Raw genomic sequence first — 25,449 nt, 5'->3', positions numbered from 1 at the left:
TAGAAACAATCAGTAATTTAATTACAGAAAATTACAATAATGAAACAACATATCAAAACCTATGAGATACAGTGAAAACAGTAATCAGAGGAAAATTTATATCTTTTTAAGTGCTTATATCAATAAAAAGAGAAAGAGCAGACCAATAAACTAGGTATGCAATTAAAAAAACAGAAAAAGAACAAATTAAAAATTCCTAATTAAACACTAAATTGGAAATCCTAAAAATTAAAGGTGAAATTAATAAAATTGAGTGTAAGAAAACCATTGAATTAACAAATAAAACTAGGAGTTGATATTATGAAAAAAAAACAAAAAAATACAAAAACCATTGGTTAATATGATTTTTTAAAAAAGAAGAAAACTAAATTAGTATCAAGAATGAAAAACTAAAGAAGATGAAATCAGAGCAATTATAAGGAGTTATTTTGCCCATATTCCAATAAATTTAACAACTTAAGTGAAAGGGAAGAATATTTATAACAATAAAAACTGCCCAGAGTAGCAGATGAGGAAATAGAATAACTAAATAGACCTATTTTAGACAAAGAAATTGAACAGGCTATAAATGAGCTTCCTAAGAAAAAAGCACCAGGAACAGATGGATTTACAAGTGAATTTTATTAAATATTTAAAGACTTACTAATTCCAATATCAAATAAATTATTTGGAATAATAGGCAAAGGAGTCCTACCAAACTCCTTTTATTAAACAAATATGATACTGATACCTAAACCAGGAAAAGCAAAAACAGAGAAAGAAAATTATAGACTAATTTCATCAATGAACATGGATGCAGAAATCCTAAATAAAATACTAGCTAAAAGATTGCAACAATATAGTACAAAGATTATACAGTATGACCAAGTGGGATTCACATCAGGAATGCAGGGAGAGTTTAACATAAGGAAAACTATTAATATAATTGATTATATCAATAAAATTAACAAAAATCATGACAATATTAATAGATATAGGAAAAGCATTTGATAAAGGACAACACTCATTTCTATTTAAAAAAAAACTTGAAAGTATAAGCATAAGTGGACTTCTCTTTAAATTGATAAGAAGCATTTACCTAAAACCATTAGCAAGCATTATTTGTAATGGCTAGAAGCTAGAAGCCTTCCAAGTAAGATCAGGTGTAAAACAAGGATGCCCACTGTCACCAATATTACTCAATATTGTATTGGAAGTCGTAGCAATAGCAATAAGAGAAGAAAAAGAAATGGAATCAGAATAGGGAGTGAAGTGATAAAACTCTCTTTTTGCAGATGATGTGATGATATATTTGGAATATCCTAAAGACTCAACTAAAAAGTTAATTGAAATAATAATTTTAGTAAAGTAGCAGAATATAAAATAAAACCACATAAATCGTCAGCATTCCTATATATTACCAACAGGATCCTGCAGGAAGAGATAGCTAGAGATACCCCATTTAAGATAACTCTAGACAGTATAAAATACCTGGGAAAACACCTGCCAAAAGAAACTCAGGATCTATATAAACATAACCATAAAAAACTTTGTATACAAATAAAATCAAATTTAAATAAATGGCAAAATATTAATTGTTCATGGGTAGAGAGGGCCAATATAATAAAAATGACAATTTTACCAAAATTAATCTATATATTTAATGCCATCCCAATTAAATTACCAAAAATTAATTTTATGGAGCTAGAAAAAATTAAAAAACTTCATTTGGAAGAACAAAAGGTTAAGAATATCAAAGGAACTAATGGAAAAAAATATAAAGGAAGGTGGTTTAGCAGTACCAGATCTTAAACTATATTATAAGACAGTAATTATCAAAACTATCTGGTATTGAGAAAAAAAACACTATCTGGTACTGGCTAAGAAATAGAAAGGCAGATCAGTGGAACAGAGTAGACATACAATCTACAACAGCAAACGAATATAGTTTCCCAGTGTTTGACAAATGTAAAGGCTAGTTTTTGGGATAAGAATTCATTATTTGGTAAAGATTGTTGGGAAAACTAGAAAGCAGTCTGGCACAAAGTGGGCATAGACCAATATCTTACACCATTTACCAGGATAAGATCAAAATGGATACATGACCTAGACATAAAAGGAGACATTACAAGAAAAATTTAAGAACATGGAGCATATTACTTATGAGACTTATGGGTAGGTGATCTATTTATGAACAAATAAGAGATAGACAATGTGAGATGTAAAATGGATAATTTTGATAAATTCAAAAGGTTTTGTACAAATAAAACAAATGTAGCCAAGATCAGAAAGAAAGCAGAAAACTGGGGGGCAAATTTTTATAGACAGTTCCTCAGATAAAGGTCTCATATCTCACATATATAAAGAACTGTCATATCTATAAAAATGTGAGTCATTCCCCAATTGATAAATGAACAGGCAGTTTTCCAATAAAGAAATCAAAATAATTTATAGTAATAGGAAAAATTGCTCTAAATCATTATTGATTAGAGAAATGCAAATGAAAACAATCTTGAGATATTATTTTACACCTGTCAGATTGGCTAAAATGATAGAAGGAGAAAGTGACAAATGTTGGAGGAGATGTGGAAAAATTGGGAACTTAATTCGTTGTTGGTGGATCTGTGAGCTGATCTAACCATTTTGGAGAGAGATTTGGAATTATGCCCAAAGAGTTATTAAACTGCCTAAACCCTTTGACCCAGCAATGTCACTATTAGGTCTGTTTCCCAAGATGATTAGGGAAAATGGGAAAGAACCTACATGTTTGTAATCGAAAGGATTATGTACTGCGCAGATTCAATTTAGGTTCGGATCTCAAGAAATAATGACACGTACTTAGGATAAACTTACAAATAATCACATTTATTTACAATGGTTAATAATGATTAAAAACCACACAAGCAATAAAGAATGACATTCAATGCAATAAATAATAATCAACATGAAGGAAAATTGGAATAAGAAAAGAAAGGATACACACTCACTTACCAGGCGAGCTCAAATACCTAATAGCCTGGGGAGACTGGAGAATGGCCAAAAGGTCTGGTCAGGGAGGCCAACGAAATGGCGTCCTGCTCTGACTCAAGAAGCTGTGCACACGGTCCGCTTCTGAACACACACAACAGAGATTCGGTGTCCCTATCTCTGACATCAAAGTCTCCAAATATTCCTTTCCAGATGACCCCTTTTATATCCATGTAAACCAGGGAAAGACAATCTTCATATTTTGTATTGTGTACATGTCCTTGGTGAGCTCATGTCCTGACATGTACACATCTTTAACAAAAGTTGGGGCTTGATCAAAGCCCCAAAATATGTTTGTTGTGTAAGTCTCCAAGGGGTAGTTAATTCCTTGGACAGTTACACACCTTTCTCAAGAAAAATGTTCCTTGGGGGCCTCTAGGTGGCGCAGTGGATAGAGCACCGGCCCTGAAGTCAGGAGGACCTGAGTTCAAATACAGCCTCAGACCAAACACTTCATACTTACTAGCTGTGTGACCCTGGGCAAGTCACTTAACCCCAATTGCCAAAAAAAAGAAAGAAAGAAAGAAAGAAAAATGTTCCTTGAGATAATTTGCTTTCCTAGGTAACATAGTTTGTTGGTTATTGAATGTTTCATCTCCATAGTCACTGGTCATGCATGATAACTCCCATCTATCTTTATGTGAGGTCATGAGGCAGTTATACCGTTAGATCATGAGATGGTTACACAGGGGGCTGGGGAGGATCTATCCTCCTCAGTTTCCCTTACAATGTTCTAAAATATTTATAGCAGTTCTGTTTGTGGTTGCAAATAACTGGAAATTGTGGGGATGCCCATCAATTGGGGAATGGCTAAACACATTGTGGTATATGTTCATGATGGAATATTGCTCTGCTGTAAGAAATGATGAGCTCAATGATTTTAGAAAAGCATGGAGAGTCTTCCATGAAATAACGAAGAACAAAATGAGCAGAACCAAGAGAACATTATATACAGTAACAGCAGTGTTGTTTTTAGAACAGCTTTGAGCCACCAAGTCATTCTATTATAAATACCCAAATTAACCTCAGAGATCCCTTGAAGGAAAATACAGTTTGAATCCAGAAAGAAATATTACTATGGTGTAGGAAATAATGAACTGGTTGATATAGAAAAACATGGAAAGATTTGGATTTATGAAGGAAGATGCTATCTACCTTCAGAGAATCAGATGATAGGAGAAAATAAGCATAGTACAGTCTTATATATATGTGTATGAATGTATATGTGTATATATGTTTATAGACATCTATGTACATACATATGTATATATGTATGTATGTATGTGTGTGTGTATCCATGCTTAATTGTAGCCTTTTGGGGTGAGGGGCGGGAGGGGAAAAGATAAAGTAAAAAGTACACAACAGAGAGCAAAAGAAAACCAACAAGGAAGCAAAGAAAAGCTGGGCAGCTTTGAAAACAATGTGTAGAATTTACTATATAGGTTTTCTTGAAATGGAAATTTATTGTTTTATATTGAATCCTCTCTTATGGTCTGCTGTGTATGTGGCAATGTTTTTTCTTTTTCCTTTTCTCATTTTGTATATAAGTGTAAAATTAAAAAAAAATACCTCCACCCAAAAAGCAGGAGAAAGAATAGGAAAAAATGGATCTTTCCTATATGTCATAAGTAGTATCCATCTAAAACCAAGAGTCAGAATTTCTGTAATGGATATAAACTAAAATCTAATAAATCAGCAGTAAGGCAAAAAAAAAAAAAGAAAGAAAGAAAGAAAGAAAAGAATATGTAGCATTTGTTACATTTTTTTTAAGAATAGGAAACAGTCCTAAATAAAAATCCATGTTTTTATACTGAATCTTCTATATTTTCCTCCCTTGTTTTGTATTTAACTTGAAAATGAATAAAAAATTAAAAAAATATTCTGATTACTTTTCAATATAATCGCCTTCATTTGTAGAGTCACATACATTTTATTTTATACATTTTAAAATATTATTCTGAGAAGGGCCCCATAGTCCTCAGCAGATTGCTAAACGTGTCCATGACACAAAAAAAGTTAAGAATCTCTACTCTAATTTGACTCCTCTTTTCAACCTGTTACTTGCCCTGTTCTCTTAGTCTTTAACACTTTCACTGCTTTCCTCAGTGCCTCTCCCCTTTAAAATCCTACAGTCCTGCAGATGTCTTTCAAATGCTATTTGAAGATTCTTCCTTCCTTCTTTCCTTCTTTTTTTCCTTCTTTCCTTTTCTTGTCCTCAGCACAATGCCTGGCAAATAAAAGAGGCTTAATAAATATTGTGATAACCTCTTCTGATTTCCCTCAACTGGTTGTGATTTCTTTTGGGCTTTCTTTGTATCCTTTAACGCTAACTTAGGGTACTTTGCCTTGTTTTGTTTGTTATTTGTGTATATTCCTCCTATTAAGTAAGGTTCAGTGTGGAGATTTTTTAAGTGTTTTTCTTATTATTCTCTGTGGTGCTTTGGGCCTAGTAGACATAAAATAAATACCTGTTGAATTGCTTTGAAATCCTTTCACTATAATTGAATAGGATCATAGTTTTAGAATCATAGAATTATAGATGGAAGGAACCTTTTAGGTCATCATTTGGCCCTCTAATTCTATAATCGAGGAAACTGAGGCCTAGAGAAATTAAATAACCTTCTCAAGGTCATGCAGATAAGATAGAGGCAAAGCCAGGATCTGAACCCCTTGGTCCAAATGCTACTTGTTTCCACTGCACCATGGTGCTGGAAGGAATCTTACAGATTATGTAGTTAATCTAGTTGGTCATTCAGAATTGCTGATGTAATAACTGTCTTCTCCCTTCTGGTACTCTTCTGCTTCTCCTTGCACCTACTTTTTTGGCCTATCCTTCTTAATATCCTTTGCTGTATATTCATATTTTATCCCTTCTATGTGGTTATACTCCAAGGTTCTAGTCTGAGCCCTCCTCTCTCTCTCTCCACACATTTTCTTAGTAGTTTTGTCAACTCTTATGGATTTACCCATCATCTCTATGCATTTGACTCTCAAATCCACATATGGAGCCTTAGTCTATTTCCTGAGCTATAATCTCTTTTTTTTTTGGCTAGGCAATGGGGTTAAGTGACTTACCCAGGGTCACACAGCTAGTAAATGTTATGTGTCTGAGGTCAAATTTGAACTCAGGTCTTCCTGACTCCAGAGCCAATGCTCTATCCACTGTACCACCTAGCTGCCCCCCTGAGCTATAATCTCAAAACAACATATGCCTGCTGGTCATCTCCACCTGTATGTCCCATAGACTTCTCGCACTCTGTATGTCTAAAATAGAACTCATTTTCTCTCTACCTCTTTAATGGCTTGTCTATTTCTGTCCAGGGTTCAACCATCCTTTTAGTATTCATATTTTTGCAACCTTGGAGCCATCCTCTCTAGCCAATCAACTGCTGAATCCTTTCACCCCTACAACATTTCTTATCTCATCTTCTATAGAAAAAATGTCCTTATTAAATGCCTACTTTGTGCCAGGCACTTTGTAAGCCCTAGGGATACAAAGAAAGGAAAAATAAAACAGTCCTTGCTCTCCAGTAGCTTACAATCTAATGGAGAAGAAAACATGCAAACAACTATGTATAAACAAGATGTACTCAGAATAAATTGGGGGTAATCAAAAAGGGAGGACATTAAGATTAAGGAGGACTGGAAATTTCTTCTTGCAGAAGATGCAAATTTAGCCGAGATTTGAAGGAAACCAAGATAGATAGGTGACAGAGAGGTGGAGGAAAAATGTTCCAAGGATGAGGGAGAGCTGGTGAAAATACCTCCTATTAATTGGTCTCCCTGCCTCAGATCTCTCTTCTGTCCAGTCTATCTTGAACTGAGCTAACAAAGTGATTTTCCTAAAGATCACCATGTCATTCTACTTAAAAAGTTCCTGTGGCTTCCTGTTATCTCTAGGATGAAATACAGACTCCTCTTTGGCATTTAAAGCCCTCCATAATCTGCCTTTAACCTACATCCAAGCAGATTATACTCCTAGTGCAGCACCTGGAAAATAGATACTCAAGTACTATGCAAGTACCCAAATGCTGTTGAATGTATATGAAACTCCAGGCTCCTTCACTTTAGCACTTGCAAATATTTCAATTTCCCACTTATGTGAAAAGTGCTATGCTAAGCAGTGGAGGAGATATAAATATTAAATTAGAAACAGTTCCTGCCTTCATGGACCTTATAGTCTGGTGGGGCAGTAGAATACACAACGAATGACCATAGTATTGTAGCTATTTGACAAAAGTTTAAATGTGTGTAATGCACCAAAACACAGTTTTGATCCAGTGTGATCACCTATATCCATTAATGAATATTTGTTCTATCTTTATTCTAGCTTTGTTGATTGATATTTCATTCCTTGGGAATAAATCTCTTTACAAACATGTTTTCTTTTACATATTCCACTACTCTCTGTCCCTCACTGCTGTTTTTTTTTAAATTCAGCAGTTTTTCTTTGACTATCAAGATTCAGAAAGCTAGTTGAAGTCAGCAAGCATAGAATACTCCACATTTGGAATGAACCTTGTTAATATTTACTTTAATTAAATATTTTATTTCTGTACAGTTTCAGCCACAGTGAGTGTAAGAATATGGATTTGTCCTGACTAGTTAGAGCTTCATGAAATGAAATCAGCTTTAGCTACAAGATAACTCATATGTCTCAAGTCCTATATTCTCATGAGGAAAAGCACTTCTCTGCTACAGGTGAGTAGTCATAGTGTTTACCCAGGTAATCTTCATTTTGATAAGTACTAAGGGTACGTTGGCTTATCTTGAAGAATGCATTATTACTATGTGCTCTGTGCTTTTTTAGTACCATTTTTATAAGGAGATCACAAACATTTCATGAATATCATTTCTTTCATCCTGATGCCATTTTGCTGAGGTAGGAGGAGAGAATAGTTACTGGCAACCTGTATTTTATGCCTGGAGGAACCTAAAGACAGAACAGCTTGTGAAAGACCATATAGTAAAATAAATAGGATCTTAAAGTTGCTAAGGCTCTTTTATAGTTCACTGACCATAGGGATTTTTAAGAGAAGATAAATGGTAGGCTTTGTTTCTAAAACTGATTTTATGATTAGATTTTACTCTTCAGATGAATATCAATAAAGATTTTTTTTTTCTTCCAGAGAAAATCTTCTGAATTTCCCTTTGATCCCTGGAGACCTCTGTGATCTTTCTTCCAGTAAATGGATTACATGGGACAGGCACCTTTGAGTTTCCTTAGAAGGATTTTTGTTGTCTTAGTTGAATGAGTAGATAGCAGTGGGAATCCTTTATCTACCTCCACCTATACAAAGACAATAGGGATTCTGACTTTCATACTTTTGAGGTGGTCTCCTTGAGACATACTAGAAGTGAGTGTAGGGTAAACATTGTCCTTTGACTGTAAGAGATTTTTAGCTGGGATGAGGTTTCCTATTGACCACCTCTTATTCATTCCTTTACCCTTTATCTCTATCAGAAGAGTCATTTCTTCAAAATAATTGATTACATGCTCAGGCAACAAGAAGCCCGTCCTGCAAAGCAAGGGAACCTTAAATGTGGGTAAAATTACATTTTGTTCCATGATTCTATAGCAAGCAGATTGACACGCCCCCCCCTTTTTATGAATTAACATGTAAATGTAACTTATTAAGTACCATAAGATCCTTTTAGCTAGAAAAGGTACTATATCATTGACTTAGACTGAATTTCTTTATTTTAGAAAAATAAGATCCCTTGACTCAGGGAATTGAGTCAAGTTAGGCATTGTTAGTTAGCTTTCCTTAAGAAAGAAAAAGTAGAATAGCTTCCAAGTTCTATGGTAAATCATTAGGTCTTCAAATTCCAAATGAAAATAATTAGAACCACAGATGCCAGAAAAAATTGTTTTGCTTTCTTTCCCATACATAAACATATGTTTGATTTACATTCCTGCATAACCATTTTTGGAAAAGTGGTTTAAATAAGCCACTTTTTCATTGATTTGGTTGTAACTAATTTTTGTTCTTCCAGGGGAGGTTATGGATACAACTATGGTGGAAAATGTTTCTAAAAGGCAAAAAGCGACACAGTAGTAGCAGTTCCCAAAGTAGTGAAAATCAGTACTAAGAGCAGGGTAAGGGGGATCAGTTAGAATTGAGTCACCAGGCAGCCACTTAATTTTTTTGTATTTATAACAAATAATATACATAAAATATTTATCATAGGCTCATTGCATGATATTAAGTGGTGTGAACATTTAGTTTTATAACTTTAAATATTGGATCTAATTCTACTTTGGATGATGTTCTATTCTGGATTTTCCATTAAATGGATGAAGCCATTTTTGACCTCTGTCCGATATTTCTTGAACTGAGCTAACAAAGTGATATTCCTAAAGATCACCATGTCATTTTGCTTAAAAAGTTCCTGTGGCTTCCTGTTACCTCTAGGATGAAATACAAATTCCTCTTTGGCATTTAAAGTCCTCTATAAACTGCCTTTAACCTATATCCAAGCAGATTGTACTCCTACTGTAGTACCTGTAGATACTCAAGGCCTATGTAAGTACCCAATGAAGCCATTAAAATAAATCAGCTACAGTGTACAAGTGGGTCTTTTGTAATGACGCTGAAAATTTTCAGATTCTCCCTCTTGGGGTCACTTCACCTCTCAGGGCACCTGGCACCTTTTTCACATGCAAAGTTTGTAGAAGAGTTGTCATTCTGCATCTGTGATGGGAGTTTCCAGATACTACCTATACAGGAGTGGGAGCTCCCCTCAGTAGTGAACTTATAGGTTTGAATGCCCCCCAGAAGAGGGGAGTTTTACACAGTGTTCTAGGAGTTTTCGAGTTTTGAATAAGTCTATCTACTCCCAGCATGCATGACATAGGTTCGTAGATTTAGAGCTAGAAAGAACCTTAGAAGGCATCTAGTTCAGCCCCTTCATTTTACAGATGAGGAAACTGAAACCTAGCAGTGTTAAGGGAGTTGTGTACAGATCATACAGGTGACAGAGCTAGATATTTGTCAGTGTGCAGGTAAAGTTCAAACATACAGATATATTGTCTCATATTCACAGATGCCATAGGAAGGTAAATGAATAATTCTGATAGGCAGAATGGTGATGTGGAGGAAGGATTGCTGGATTTGGAGCCAGAGGACCTGGCTACAAGTCTTGACTTTGCCACTTGCTGCAAGTGTGACCTTGGGCAAGCCCTTTCACTTCCCTGGGCCTCAGATGTCCTCATCTGTAAAATGAGGTGCCTGGATTAGGTGACCTCTGTGAATCTAGGTTTAGACCTATGATTTTGTTTTACAAAATCTAATCGATGCAAATGAGAACCTCTAATCCTGAACAAAACATTTCATTTTCCTATTCACAGTTTGTGGAGAACTGATTTAACAATTCAGCAAACCCTTATGGCCCAGCATTGAATTTAAGAGATACATAAAGGTGAATGGACATGTACCCTGTTCTCATGGACTTTACAGTTAAAGGAGGAGGATAAAACCTATCAGTCTTTTTGATTGGCATCATTTTTAAAGTAAAATGATCAGGATGGTAGTAAATTATTTTCATTGTAGGGATTCTTAGTTTCAGGAAGGTATTCTATGATATGTGTATGTAGTGGTACAGAAGCTTCCATCATTTTTGTCTACTGATGTTCTACCTATCCTTCAAAGCTCAACTCAAATTCCACTTTCTCCAAGAAACTTCTCTCTTTTTTTTTTAGGTAATTGGGGTTAAGTGACTTGCCTAGGGTCACACAGCTAGTAGGTGTCAAGTGTTTGGTCTGAGGCTGAATTTGAACTCAGGTCCTCCTGACTTCAGGGCCGGTGCTCTATCCACTGCGACACCTAGCCGCCCCCCCTGAAACTTCTCTTGATTCCCTCTTTTGTCCTGCCCTCCTCCTGCCCTACAGCCAGAATTATTTGGCTTCTGCATTCTAACAAATAAAAATCCTCTTCATGAAAGCACAGAGAAGTCTGGACTAGAATATACCCTACAGTCTAGTCACTACATTGTGAGGTTGCTGTTTGTTCTTCCTTCTCGAAGAAGACCATGAAATCAAGGAAGTGATGCCATGACATGCAAGTGAATTGGATTTAAGTGAGGGAGGGCTGTTCAAGGTCACCAGCCTCACTTTCTCCTCTGGAGCCATCTGGGTCCAATGGCCAGATATGGATCAGGACAACTGGAGATGGCCCAGGATACAGTCAGGACAGGTCCAATCAACAGATATCTATTGGACACCTATTAAATACTCTTCACTGTACCTGAAGCTTTAGGGAATACAGAAGTTGATGCATAATATCTTCTTAGAAGTAGTTAATAGTAGAGATGGGCAGAAAAAAACATGAAATAGTGAACAATGCAGAAAGTATACAGATGAAACATACTGTTTGCTCATCTCAAAGAGGCAGGGGACTTAGTGGGGCTGATTGTTGTATACATTGGCAAATGTAGTCTCTCTATTTGGTTACTTCTTTGTCTTTGTAGCAAGAAGTGGCATTAGTGTTTTTAATTAAACGATTTGTGCCAAATTAGTAGTGACTCTTATGAATGTTGTGGAGCCTAGAAAAGGGAGAGATTAAAGAGTCAGAAAGGTTTCAGGAAAGATGACAGAATATTAGTGCTATTGTGAATATATGTAAAAAGGTGTATCTGTGGTTATGTAAAATATATAGATTAGGAGATTATAATAAGCTGATAGGACACAGATAATACACATTATCTTCAGAACTTGCTATTGGCCCTGCCTGCCCTCTTACTTTTCCTGCTAGGGCTTAGAACCTAAGTACTGCCTGGCATTTATATCTGCAGTGAACTTCCTGTGAACATGCAAACTTCTTTGTGTGTTGTTTTTTCCTCATTTGAGTGTTACATCCTTGAGAGCAGGGATTGTCTCATTTTAAAAATTTGTATTCCTAGCATTTTAGTGCAGTCCTGGATGTATAATAACTACCATTAATATTTTGCCGTTCCAAGAAAGAAATGGGGCTTGTTACAGGCTTTGAAGGCTTTGCAGGATTTATTAAGTAGATTAAGGAGAGAAAGGATAGGTCCAGGTCTAGAGTTCACCACCAGCCAATTAAATAAAAGGCATTTATTAAGTGCACCCTGTGTCCTAGGCATTGTGCTAACACTCAAGAATGGTATTTTAGTGGAGAAATAAGCTCCTTAGAATGGTTCTAGAACTAGAACCAAAGAATTGTGGAATGTTAGTGCTGAGAGCAACCTCAGAAGTCATCTTGTTTTTTTCCCTTTTTATGAAGGAGAAAACTAAATTCAGGGAGAGGAAGTAAGAAAGTGAAATGAGAATAGCTCTGGATTTGGGAGCCTAGGTCAGAAGAGCTAAACCGAACTCCTGGTTCTGCCACTGAACTTCACCTTTGTGACCTTCAGCAAAGTCATGTTGCTGATGGGCTTCAGTTTGCACATCTATACAAAGAGGGGGTTGGACTAATGTGACTTCTAAGATCTCTTCCATTTGTATGGAGTTATAATTTTTTGGGTGGTCTCATTTTCTGACATTCATTATTTTTCTGACTTGCACAGAATTATGTAGCCAATTTGTAGCAGAACAGATACTAGATCCCAGATCTCCTAATTTCTAGCTTAGTATTTTTAAAGCCTCTCCTACTTTGAAGATGAAAAAATTGCTAGAAAAGAAACAGAAATGTTTACCTTTGTTAAGCTTGAGAGCTCAGTAGAATTTCCTGTTATTACCCCTTTCACTTTGTTTTTGTTTAAAATTGAATATTAAGTCAGAAAATAAAGTTTTGAGAACAGTCTGTGATGGCTAGCATTTCCTTTAGTGTCTTGACCAGAGTGAATTTTACATAGCAAGAGAAAACTGCCCTGTATTGTCTACCTTTTTTACCTGGCATAAAGCAGTTTGATCAGGTAGCTATGTGGTGTAAACAAAGACCTTCACAATTTAGGATGGCTGCTTTCTACATTTTCAAGACTTCAGGGCAACTCAACAGGTTTTTGGTAAGCATCTCTCAAGTACAGAATTCTGTGCTAGAGATGTGTTGGAGTTGTATAGGTGCCTGCCCTGAGAGAGAAAACATGTCTACAAATAACTGTAATTCAGGGGAGAAAAAAGGAGGGGTGTTAGGTCTACAGATTCCACGCTCGGCTTTTCTGCACTTCCCTCACTCATGGGTTCCGTGTCAGCTGCAAAAATCAGTTTCAAGAGCACCAGCTTTTGTCACACCACTGAAAATTGGATGTTGTGCTGCCCTTACCTTGACAATAATTCAGGAAAAACAGAAAAGGAAGAAGGCATGTAGGCCTCTGGGACCTCTTGTCAGTGATTTCTCCTAAACAAAAGAGGAAGAGAAGGTTTCCTTGTTTCTTGTTCTCTCTGTGAAGATAGAAACAGGGCTGTTTTTCCCCCTGGACAATGGGAATTGAAAGAAGACAGGTAGATCCAACTCTGTTGATAGAAATTGAACTCACCGCAGAAGGCATCTTGCTTGACATTTATGGTAGCTGGCTATGAACCACGAACATATATTTTGAGCTCTGTGGATTGAGAATTCAGGATTTGCAGTGTTGGAGTATGCCCAAAGAAATAACTTTCAAACTTCACACTGAAAGTTGGATTCCTCAGAATAGGTGGCTTTTTAAAAATGCAGTTAAATATTTTCATATATTTTATTCATGTCGAATGTAAGAGAGTTTATATGTTGGTAGTGTTCTGTGTTTATCTATTGATAATTAATTTAGGTGTTTTGAAATATTCAAGTGGATAGAAGATGGTGGTTGCCATAATTTTGATTAAAGTAGCCTAATTTGGAAAGGCCGATATTATTTAGATTAGTAGAGACAAGGAAACTTTTCTGTATAGGTGTTAATAGAATCATAGAATGAACACATGTTCATCGTGTAAGTATTTGGATTCTTTTGGATTTTTTGGAGTTTGTTACATAGTTCATCTTAGTTGACTTGTTTTTAAAAAAAATGTTATCTGGAACCAGTGAAAAAGATAGTTTGTATTTAGTTGCAGTAATTTAAAGAAAATGTTTATTATTACATTTAACCAGTTGTGTGTGTGTGTGTGTGTGTGTGTGTGTGTGTGTGTGTGTGTGTGTGTGTGTGTATCTGTGTCTTTTCCCCAACTATTTCTCTTCCCCTCCCCACCTTCCCAACTCCTCACCAAATCCCCTCAAGTGGTAGCCAGCCTAGATAAAGGCCCTACCAAAAGCTCAGGTAGGTAAACAATGCGCATTGCTTTACCACTCTTGGTCTGGTTTTTCATTGGTTAAAATGGGGGTTGGGAGGAGGTTGGCCTAGATGGCTTGTGAAGGTCTTTCCCTTTCTAGATCTGTGATCCTACTCAGTCTTTTTTTATTTCATTTAAGAAAAAATCCTATCAGTGTAATAGCACATCCCACTAGAGTTTTTTGTGGCATTGTGATAAAGCCTGGATTTTCTCTTGTGTGTTTGCTAAATTTTGACTAGGGATAGAGATGAGAGGGAAGAAGCTTTGTATGTATACATACAATATGGTAGAATATTGTCGGAGGACTGGAGTAAATGATGAGGAGAACCCCACTCTGAGTGTCATGGATAAAAAAGATTGGAAAATACTGGTTAGGTCAGTACCATAAAAATACAGCAAGAAATGTTAGAAAAGGGATTATACTGTTAATCAACCAGTATTTGTTAAGTTCCAAAGTAGGTAAATTTAACATAGTTTGGGAATTAGGTCACTGCTTGTTGAAGGGATCGGGAAAGGCTTTATACAGAAGATGGTGTTTGAGCTGCATTTTAAAAGAATAGGGATTCTCTAGGGTGAAGGGAGAGGGTATTCAAAGTATGTAGTATGGCTGCTCCTACTTTTCCAGTTTCCTTATACCTTATCCTTCCTATTCCTGCCCCTACCCAACCCCAGGCCCCAGACTGTGCAGTTCAGTGACTGACACTGGCCTCTTTGCTATTTCTTGAACATGACACTTTATTTTCCAACTCCAGGCATTTTCTATGGCTGTCCCCCATCTCTGTGATTCTCTCCTTCCTCACTCATCTCTGTCTCCTGCCCTCCCTGACTTCCTTCAAGTCCTGGCTAAAATCCCAACTTGTACTGGAAGCCTTTCCTGCTCTCTCTTAGTTCTAGTGCCTCCCCTCTGTTGATTATCTCCAATGTATCCTTTACATGGCCTGTTGGTTGGTCTCCCTGCAACAAGATCCTCCCAGCTCTAGTCCATCTTCCATTCCACTCAGCTGTCAAAGTGACTTTCTTAAAGCGCATGTATTGCATGTTCTTCCCTACTCAACAGAGGCAAGGCACTATAATAAGAAAGAGTGGGAAAGGCTTCCCACAGAATATGGGATTTTAGCTGGGACTTGAAGAAGCCAGAAGGAAGCTATGAACAGGAAGAGCATTCCATTCATGGAGGACAGCCACAGAAAAATCCTAGAGTCAGGAGATAGAGTGTCTTGTTTAGGGAACAGTGAGAAGGCCAGTGTCATTGAATGCATAGTGCATAGGTGGTTTTAAGAGGTATGAAGACCAGAAAGGTAAGGGTCAGGGCAGGTTATGAAGGGCTTTGAAAGCCCTTTGGTCCTAGAGGTGATCCAGAGCCACTGGAGTCTGTTGAGTTGGGGTTGGAGGTATATAACATGGTCAGACCTGTGTTTAGAAAGATCACTTTGATGGCTGAGTGGAGGATGGACTTATGATAGGTAGACCAACAAGCAGGCTATTGTAATAGCGTAGGCATAATCAGTCAATTAGTAAACAGTTATTAAGCTCCTACTATGTGCCAGGCATTGTGCTAAATGCTGGAGATACAAATACAAAATAGAAGGCCAGTACTTGCTTTCAAGGTGCTTACAATCTAATGGGTGAAGATAACATACAAAAGGAAGCTAAAAAGTGGGGATTTGAGGCAGGACAGGATATAAAGGAAAAGGCAGAGATGTGCCAAAGTTGTGTAAACAGGTGAGAAATGAGATATTCTGAGCTGAGCTCCTTCCTTAAATAAAGGTCTTGGAGTTCATGGCTCTATCCTGCAGTCAGGGGATTGGTGTAGTGATGCGGTCTGTGAGACGGTGTGAAGGAGGAGATAGTGGCAGAAGGCATGAGAGGTGATGTAAGATAAGGAGGGTAGGACAGCTTTCTTAAGGAATGGGGACCCTTGAGTATGTTTCAAGGCAGTAGGGCAAGAATCAGAAGATTAGGGAGAGCTTGAAGATTTGGGAGACAGAAAGTTATGATGATGAAACATGCAGTCTGCTGGAGAAGATGGAGTGGAATAAGATTAAGTGGTGGAGGGGTTGACTTAGGCAAGAAAGGGCCACCTCTTTGTCAGAGACTGGGGGAAAGGAGGAGAAAGGGAAATGGTATCAAGGCGTTTTGAGATTAACAGAGAGGGAGAAGAAGAAGCTCAAATGGCTTCAGTCTTCCTAGTAAAGAGGAATTTTCAGGGATAGATCTTACAACCAAGGATGCAGAGAAGTTGCATGATGCAAAACAGACAAATGCTTCCAGAAACACTTGGGATTCATTACGCATTTGATTCTTAATTAATTTTTGGTCACTGCGAGCTCAGAAACCTTTTACTGTTGCCAAAATTTTCACAACCCCACAGTTTAAGAAGATCTGATTATTATAGACAAATTTTGAGAAGTGGTGCTAAAGAGGGTTTGTCAGACCATTTGTTCTCTGTGAAGGCTCAGGGACCAGTCGCCTAATTTGGCTGGAATATAATATGCATTAAGAGTAATAATACAGAGTAAGTCTGGAAAGAGGGATTGGAGCTCAGTTAAAGAGGATTTGAAATACCAGGCCAAAGGAGTTTGTATTTTATTTGAGGCAATAAAAGCCACTGAAGATTTTTGAGCAGCTGAGTAACATGGTTAAGGCCTGTAATTGTTTTCTCAGTGTTGTGGAAGATGTACTGGAGAAGCCTAGATAGAGACTGGGAGCAGAGAGAGAAACTATTGTAATAGGAATAGTGCAGGTGAGAGGTGATGAGAATCATGTAAATCAGGCCTGCACAAGATATGACCTGTGGGCTGAAAAGGATTTGGGGTAGCCCAGGAAAAATGCAGGGTTGCCATGCATACTCGCTCCTGTTTGTCACGTGACTCACAGCAACTAACCATCATCAGTCTGTCTCTAGTCTAACCTATCTGCAGCTAGAAGAAGTTGAGCCTATTCTAATTTTAGCACCTACCTACTACCAAGGTATACAGGTTTGGTGTAAATGGATAGAAGAAAGGGATCTGAAAATAGATATCCTGCAGGTAGAACTGACAAGATCTGTCAACTGATTTGAGATGGGAAGAGAGAATAATGATGACCCTGAATTTGTGAACCTTTGTAATTGGAAAAGATAATAGTACCCTCGGTAAAAACAAGGACATTTGGAGGAGGGGTAGGTTTGAGGGGAAGATAATGAGTTCTATTTTTGGACATGTTGAATTTGAAATGATTACAACATAACCAGGTGGAAATGTCTAGCAAGCAGTTGGTGATATGGGACTGGAATTAAGGAAAGTTTAGAGCAAGAGTCCCTACTGAAATCTTACTGCTAATATGCATTTAAAAAATTAACTGATCATTATTATTTCAATTAATAGGGCAAAGCAACAGTAATTCTGATACCTGTGCTGAATTTTGAAAAAAATATATTGGTGACATTGAGAAACTGAAACTCATTGATGGGATTAGTCTTTAAGAGCCACTGGATCTAATAAATTACATAGATGTGGTGAAGGTAAAAAAAATGTGTGTATAAGAGACAGAACTTGTAATGAATATGGTCTTGACATCTCAACTCCTTGCTCTTATCTAATCTTAGATAATGAATTTTTGGCTGTGGGGAGTGTACTCTTGAAAGATCAGTAACATCTCAGTGCGCTAGATGGCACTGTTTCCGTGGGTTAAAATTATTAGTAGTTAATATTGATCAGTGCATGCTCTGCAGTGTTTTTTTTTTTTCCGGTAAAATTATAAATCTTGACATGGTCAGTGTGGGAATAAGAGTTTTTGTTTTCTTTTTCAGTTGGATAGGAAAGAGGAGTAAGAGAAAATAAATGCTTAATTTAAAAACTTACAATTAAAAATAAATTTACTCATCTTGGTAATTGATCACAATTCACATTTCTTGAAAACTTAGCTATAATGCTATTGACATAGATTTTGGTGGAAGTGAATGAGGAACAAGAGAGATTAATATGTGCAAGTGGTAAAGTAAATGTTTCTTATTAATCTATAGAAATTGAGTCAATCTGTCATTTTAATTGGAAAAGATACTTCTGATGATTTCCTTAGCCATTCATTTCCATATTGACCAACTTACTTTATATAACATTGTTTCTCCAATAATTTTAATTATGGGTAGTGGGCTGATATTTTTTGTATATTAATATTTTCCTATTTTTAATTATATGATTTATATATTAACATTTTATGTCCTTATAAAATTATTAGTATTAAGTTGTGATGATAGAGTTAATTCTGTGGGGTTAAAATTAGTTGTATCTAGTATGGTAGTAGAAGTGTCATTTAATCTGAGCTATAAGTCGTTCTTCCGAAACTAAGTACAGAACACTAATAATGCAGCTACAGCAATAATTCTAGGAAATGGTTTGTATTTGTATAGCAGTATGCCAAAGCAGGATAATTAAGGCCCCAGCTTGAGAGTATTGCCTACATACTGTAATAGGATTTTTCATCATTTAAAAAACTAAAGTACACATTCTAAATTGCTCATATCAGTGTAAATTTTACTCCTAGCCTTCCTGTTCCTATAGTGTTACTTAAAATATCATTAGTAACATAGTTTTAAAAAGATATTTTCCTCTAGTCTGCTTTTTAAAAGTTACTGTATTATATAAAAACACAAAAGAATTTTGGTGACTAAGAAATCAGACATCTGTTGTAATCAAATTTTCTTTTGTGTGAACCCTACCAACCTCCTGGGGACATCTAATTTCTGTGAAACGTTGAAACCAAGAAGTGAAATCCGTGTATATGACTGTCTTAGCTAATTTTTCAGCAACCCTGGTTGCCAAGCAGTCCAGCCTTGGCCATCAATCATTATAGAAGTTTCCTCAAATAATTGCACCCAATTATTATAGAAAAGACAATTAAACATTGTCCCAGTTTAACAGATAAGTCTGGGGAAAAGATGATCAAAATAAGATAAAAAGTTACTGTCTTGTTTCTGATAAATTAAAACAAAGAACTGGTGAATATGTGTTTGAAAAAGTAAATTGGGGGAAAAAAATCACTTTTTTCAGGTGAACAATCTGCCAACCTACCAGAACAGCCAGGTAGCTTTGGTATAACTGAATATATTTGATGTGCAGAATATTATTTAAAGAAATTTATATAACCTTGCTGTGGACATGAGGCAAAGTTTGACGATACTTCCGGATTATTTCATTTGCTAATCATAGGCTTTGTGCATTACTTTTAGAAAGGTTTTTTTTTCTACCAGACCAAAAAATTAATAAACCATTAAATCCACCAGGTTCCATGAGGATGAGTCAGTTATAATTAGCATAACAGAACAACAAAAACATTTAATTGTAAAATGAGTAAGATTTTTGCTTCACAAGGAACTCTTCCTAAGTCTACCATACATCATCCTGCATTCTCTGGGATTTGGATGTTAGACTATTTTGTAATGGTCACATAAGCACTAGACAGAGGGATGGAAGCTTAGAGGCTGTGACTGGACTTTTCATGTAGAACTTTGGTGGTGACTATTTTTCTTTTTTGTTTTTCCTTTGGACTTCAAAGCAAGATGGAAAGTTACCATTTGTTCCTCTGGAGGAGGAGTTTATTATGGGAGTTTCTAAATATGGCATTAAAGTATCAACATCTGATCAATATGTAAGTTTATCATGTCTTTTAAATATAATTTGGAAAGAAAAAAGATCATTAGTGATTTAATATTCTCAAATTACCAGAGACCTTGTTGTGTTTAGATAGATGCCCCATCATTCATTCAACAAACATTTGGCCAACACCTACACTGAATAGGACTCTATCTGACAGCAGGGAAATATTTCCCTGGATCTGTGTACTCAGTCTGTGAGTCTTGTACCCCTTCAAGGGCCATGGAGTCATTACAAGGGATCACTGTGTCCACACGCAAATGAGCCACCTGATCTAACTCCTCAGTACATACCTTCTGCTGACTCAAGGTTTCACACAGATATGTTTCTGTATAGTATTACTGGGGTTTTTTTTATATGCTACTATCATTAATAAAATATGAAACATTAACAAAGTCATGGTAGGTTTTTGTCAGTTTCTGAATTGCTAGAAACTAAAAAATAGCACAATTATAAGTATGTTAAGGACCATGAAATTTGTTTTTAGTTAGAAGAATGTTTTCTCCCTGAAAATATTGATTTTATTGGCTTAAATAATGCACAGTCACTGCCCCTTTGGCGCTTAAAGTCTAGTGAGGGGGACAAAACATACGAATCTCATATTGCTGTTAGAAGTGCATTAAAGAGGTGCAAAGGAAAGTGCTCTGGTAGGAAGGTCTAAGGGAGACGATGTTTGTTAAAACTAAGCAAGCACATCAGGGAAAGTTTTATCTTCTTGTCTGATTCCCTTGGAGGAGTTAGTGGGAGGGGCCCATTCTGTAGGTAGAGGTGACTAGTTCATATCAGCAGCTGCAATCACAGGAATCCTTGAAGCTGTTTTACCAAGATAAGAGATAAGATTCCCCCTTTAATAGGGAAGGAACCTTTTAGGATGGTATTTTATTATTATTATCAATATACATTGGAAAGTAAAGTTAGATTGACTTCCTTTCACAGAGCCCAAGTTAGGGATGTGATATATTAAAAAGTACTCTTTAAAGTGGACTACAGAGGCTGACTTAGCAGAGGGCTCTCTATTTTAAGGCTTTTAAAAGCATTAGGTTATTACGTGACCATCTTTGGCCAAATTTGTGAATATTATATTGAGAGACTTCTGTGAGAAGCTTAGTTGTACTAGTATGTGTGTCTCCCCAGAACCAGAACCAGCATTTATAATAGCTATGATCATCCTGGATTTTCCCCTCATTTCTGTAGGATGTTTTACACAGACATGCTCTGTATTTAATCATCCGGATGGTGTGTTATGATGATGGTCTAGGAGCAGGAAAAAGCTTACTGGCACTAAAGACCACGGATGCAAGCTATGAAGAGTGTAGTCTATGGGTGTATCAGTGTAACAGTCTGGTAAGGTTTTGGCCTCTTTCATTTCTCCCCATTCCCCACCCCTGCCCCCAATTGTTAACTAGCTAATCTAAACCAAGAATCAAAACTAGGAAACTCTGATTAGTTTTTCAAGGCCTGGGATGATAACATAATTCTGGAGGCTGAGAACCTTTGGGAAAAGTATCATATTAAGTCATAATCCACAGGAAATATTTTTAAAAACCAGTGAATGCTGCTTTTAGTAACGTTACTTTTTTCTTTTTATTTTACATAATATAGGAACAAGCACAAGCTATTTGCAAAGTTTTAGCCACAGCTTTTGACTCTGTATTAACATCAGAGAAATCATGAGCTCCTGCTAGAGTGGAAGATAAATGACTTCAGCTGAAAGAAGCCAGCATTCAGGATGAAACAGGAACTTTTATCTCCAATAAGGAATAAAGAACCCTCATTCCAGTTTCATAAAGAAGAAAATGCATTTTAAAAATATAGATCATTTCAACCCTGCAAAAGTAAAATTTTCTAAATTCTCCCAAGCATTTCTGAAACCCAGTTAAGTGTTATGACTGTCAATGAAGTGAACTTTCTGCTTGGATTATAAAAAGCTTGCATGCCAAATTTGACCCCCTCTTAGCTTACCTAGCTTAGCACCAGAAAGTGTTGTGTGTAAAAACATTTTAATGTATAATAAACATTGCAACTTAATTTACCTTGTGAACGCTGAATGTATTCTAGAGCCATCTGCTATTGAAGTGATATGATGAAGGGGGGGGCAGGGTAGAGTATTAGTTTAATCAAAAGACTTGGGTTCTCCTGCCTTGGCCTTGTGGCCTATGGATTGCTGAGGAAGGCAAAGCCTGGATGTTGGGTCCCTCCTGGATTCTTGGCTTTGCCCCGACTGCCACAGTGGGGTTGGGCAGACTCCTTTCTAGACTTTTAATTGCACCTAGTTTAGGCCCCTTACTAAAGGTGCCTGTTGATAGCACTTCAACATACTAGGCTATCTTTTCAACATATCTAATAATAAAGGTTACACACAGGAGCACATTTAAGAAAAATAAGTCAGTTTAAAAGTATTTTATTTTTTTCCAGCCAAATGACTGGTTAACAAGAGTAAACTTCTGAAACATGCTCTAATTATAAATCACTGCATTCGGGACATTGAAAATAAGAGTTGATTTAGGTTATACAATATATACAGTTGCTCTGCAACTACACCAAAATAATCAAATGAATGAACTGAATATTATACATCTCAAATAGGATTCTACGCTGCAGATTCGGTGTCATCCACTCCTTTTGAAACAGTTAACACAGCAACCAAATAGACTGTGCATAAAATTTCAGAATCGGCATCCCTTGAAGTTTGCTTTGATGAAGAATGGCAAATGCAAAATGCCAGAATCTTGCAGCTGAAATTTATGAAAAGTAAACTTTAAATATAAATAGATATCTACAATGCATTCAGATTTATCTCTGCCTGCCTTTTTTGCTGCAAAAAGGAGCAAATACCTCAAAGGATGCTAGTGGGCAAAGTATTTAAAATGTATTTCTGCTCTGGCAAGAGGAATAATATTAGTTACCTGCACAATAGCACCACCAAATTAGATCTTAAAAAAATGCCAAGATGTATCCCAGACATGTACCACTGAACCTGACTGAGTAGTGTCTGGGACCAGAATCCAAAGGCTTAAATTTGACTTTACTTCACAGCTGACACCAAATCATCCAAACTGCAAGTTTCATATGCTAGGAGAATCTGTTTAAAAAAAAAAAAAGACAGGAGAAGTGAACTGTGCAAAATAGGGGCTGCTTACTTCCTTGCATCTTACCAGGGAATTAAAATGTTTCCAAAACCAAAAACGGAAATCATCAATAAACACAAATGTAGTGCTAAACTAAGTCTAGAATTATAGATTTAATCTTTTTTTTTTAACTGCGAACTTTGGAAAGTATAAAGAAATCTACTTCAAAACTCAACAAAAACATTGTAATACATTCCAGTTTGTTGTTTTTTTTTTTCACTTTCTCAGTGGCTTCAGAAATGAGTTAATACATCAAGAAGCTATACACACAAGCTTTTCACATGATAAAGACTGGCTATCACAATTAAGTGTACCATTGTTAAAAAAAATAAAATCATTAACAACTTGTCCTAGCATTAGTTTAAAGATTCCTATGTCTGTAAGATACGGTGGACACTGTCTTACAAATTTTACCTTAAAGCTTCAACATTCTCACGTCAGGTATCCATGCTATGGAACTCATATATACCACCAGCAGATAGTCAAGTTCATGTAACCAAGTTTTAGTTAGGCTTTTCTCAACATATGCTAGTCTTCATTACTGTTTTTTTTTTTTATAGCATAAGTTTAAGAAAGGTACAATAGACTCAATATTCAAATAGATGTGAGAATTTCAATGTTATGTAGTGTTACACCCATCCACTGGGATCTATGGATATTTGCTAGATATTTGTTCACAGACAAATGAACAGAATCATTTTTATGACATTGTTAACTACTGTTCATACTGGTATATTATATAAATACATATACATTCAGCTGAGTTAGGAAACAAGCACACTGTCGTGTTTAGAAGGAGAGGCAGTGGTACACTTAACAGGAAACAGCAATTAAGATGTACTAACTAGTGAGCTTTTCAATAAATGCCCTTGTGATTCAGGATAAATACAGTACGGTCCACCACAATATTCTATTTGTGTGTACAGGTGTTACTGGGTGATTAAATAAGTTCAAGAAGGCAAAATCTAAAACATCTAAAGCACATAACTGGTTTTAAGAACTGCTTTGCAATCCATCATCCTTAGTTTAAAACCAAATTCAGGAAATGCAGTTTTTATAACCTCCTAGAGTTGAATCAACTGATAATATTGTCATGGATTTGAAGTAACCATCAGCAGTCTGGTGAATACAATTGTTCAGGATCACATTACATAAAGGACTTCCAAAACAGGTTATACACACATGCAGCATCTAATAATGATAACAGAGATTCTCAACCTCACAAATTAGAAAGTACAAACAGGTAACGGAGAAGTTTCCAAGTTGCTTTAAATGTGTGCACATGGTAGATTTCAAAGGAATAAATATCCTTTAAAGGTGAACTCAGGACCTTCTATCTGGAATGACCTTAGCTTAGGAAGGCTGGTATCTGGAGCAATAGTGAATGCAATTATTGGGTTCCCTAAAACAACTGAGACAGCTGCTCTGAAATTCACTGACTTTAATATAAGCACGTGAAAACTTACAACTTCCAAATCAAGCCATGACAAGTCAAGAGGGATTTATTTCCAAACCTCATGTTTCAAAATAAAGATCTTTATGTTAAGCTGGTATACTGAATTCTGCTGGCTTGGGTTCAGAGATACTCATTAACAATTTTTTTTTTCACTTCACCTTTAAAAATAAAAATGCAAAAATGTATCTTTGAGAAAGAATATCAACGACTGTTTCATGAAGAAAACACAACTTATCTAAAAATCATTTACATATGAAAATTGTGTCCAGGGTTTGAAACCAGAACAATGACATTAGAGAAGGTTGACTACAATACAAATACAACTCAAGAATCTGGTTTTCTGGCAAGAGTTTTGGAAACAGTAGTGAAACTGGGACTTAAATGTTGACTTGCTTAAGATCAAAATGATAAATTTCATTCTATTTTTTGTTCAGTAGCAATTCAGTCAGCAATAAAGTGCACAAATGATACAGGAAAAGCTCCTTTGCGACTAGGATCTCCATCAATGTGGCCAATCTGAAATGAAAAATTAAAAAAAAATTCCATGTTAAGAGAGCATCAAAGTAGTTAAGCAAACATTTGTTCTGGGATCCAGTACCAGAAATGAGGACCTGGCAAAGATCACTAATCTATCACAGCCCAACTCTAAATAACTGGGTGATGTGTTCTATTGAGATGCAGCTCATATATTCATAGTAAGTGGAAGAGAATTTATATCCACAGAAGACCCAACTTTACTCACTTTTTTTCCTCTCTGGAAAATGGGATATAAATATAGGGACAAATCTCAGGCCCTTTGGTATTTTTCACTACCTCCAACTGAGTCAAGACCTCAGTAGCTTTTTATAGAAATAAAAGTGAAGCAGATTTACATGGATTTACCAGGAAGGACTCTTCTAGATATTATACATAAGCTTTTGCTTTTTCAAAAGGTAATCTTTTTTGAAGATTGACAACTTCAACTGATGAATTGATGACAAGTAAACATATACCTTTACCAAATTTCTTACCTCATTCCCATCT

General features: G+C 36.2%; 2 protein-coding genes across 6 annotated transcripts in view; one reads left to right on the top strand and one right to left on the bottom strand.

The window, feature by feature from the left end:
• LOC110212612 (integrin beta-1-binding protein 1-like) overlaps positions 1-21,870 on the top strand; it is a 34,980-nt gene extending 13,110 nt beyond the window's left edge. The window contains exons 3-6 of the mRNA XM_020992614.2: positions 7,568-7,707; positions 19,745-19,837; positions 21,037-21,186; positions 21,445-21,870. Of these exons, the coding sequence (XP_020848273.1) occupies positions 7,681-7,707; positions 19,745-19,837; positions 21,037-21,186; positions 21,445-21,516 (342 nt within the window). The 5' untranslated portion in view covers positions 7,568-7,680 and the 3' untranslated portion in view covers positions 21,517-21,870. The remainder of the gene's footprint in view (positions 1-7,567; positions 7,708-19,744; positions 19,838-21,036; positions 21,187-21,444) is intronic.
• Positions 21,871-22,227: 357 nt separating this feature from the next.
• ASAP2 (ArfGAP with SH3 domain, ankyrin repeat and PH domain 2) overlaps positions 22,228-25,449 on the bottom strand; it is a 254,664-nt gene continuing 251,442 nt past the window's right edge. For all 5 annotated transcript variants that reach the window (XM_020992602.2, XM_078149760.1, XM_020992604.2 and 2 more), the window contains one exon: positions 22,228-24,942. In XM_020992602.2, the coding sequence (XP_020848261.1) occupies positions 24,868-24,942 (75 nt within the window). In that variant the 3' untranslated portion in view covers positions 22,228-24,867. The remainder of the gene's footprint in view (positions 24,943-25,449) is intronic.

This window comes from Phascolarctos cinereus, unplaced genomic scaffold (genome assembly GCF_003287225.1).
Source record: "Phascolarctos cinereus isolate Bilbo 61053 unplaced genomic scaffold, phaCin_HiC Scaffold_2;HRSCAF=192, whole genome shotgun sequence".
NCBI classification, from domain to species: domain Eukaryota; kingdom Metazoa; phylum Chordata; class Mammalia; order Diprotodontia; family Phascolarctidae; genus Phascolarctos; species Phascolarctos cinereus.
The sequence above is the reverse complement of the archived record's forward strand: the minus strand, read 5'-3'. Positions and strand labels throughout refer to the sequence as shown.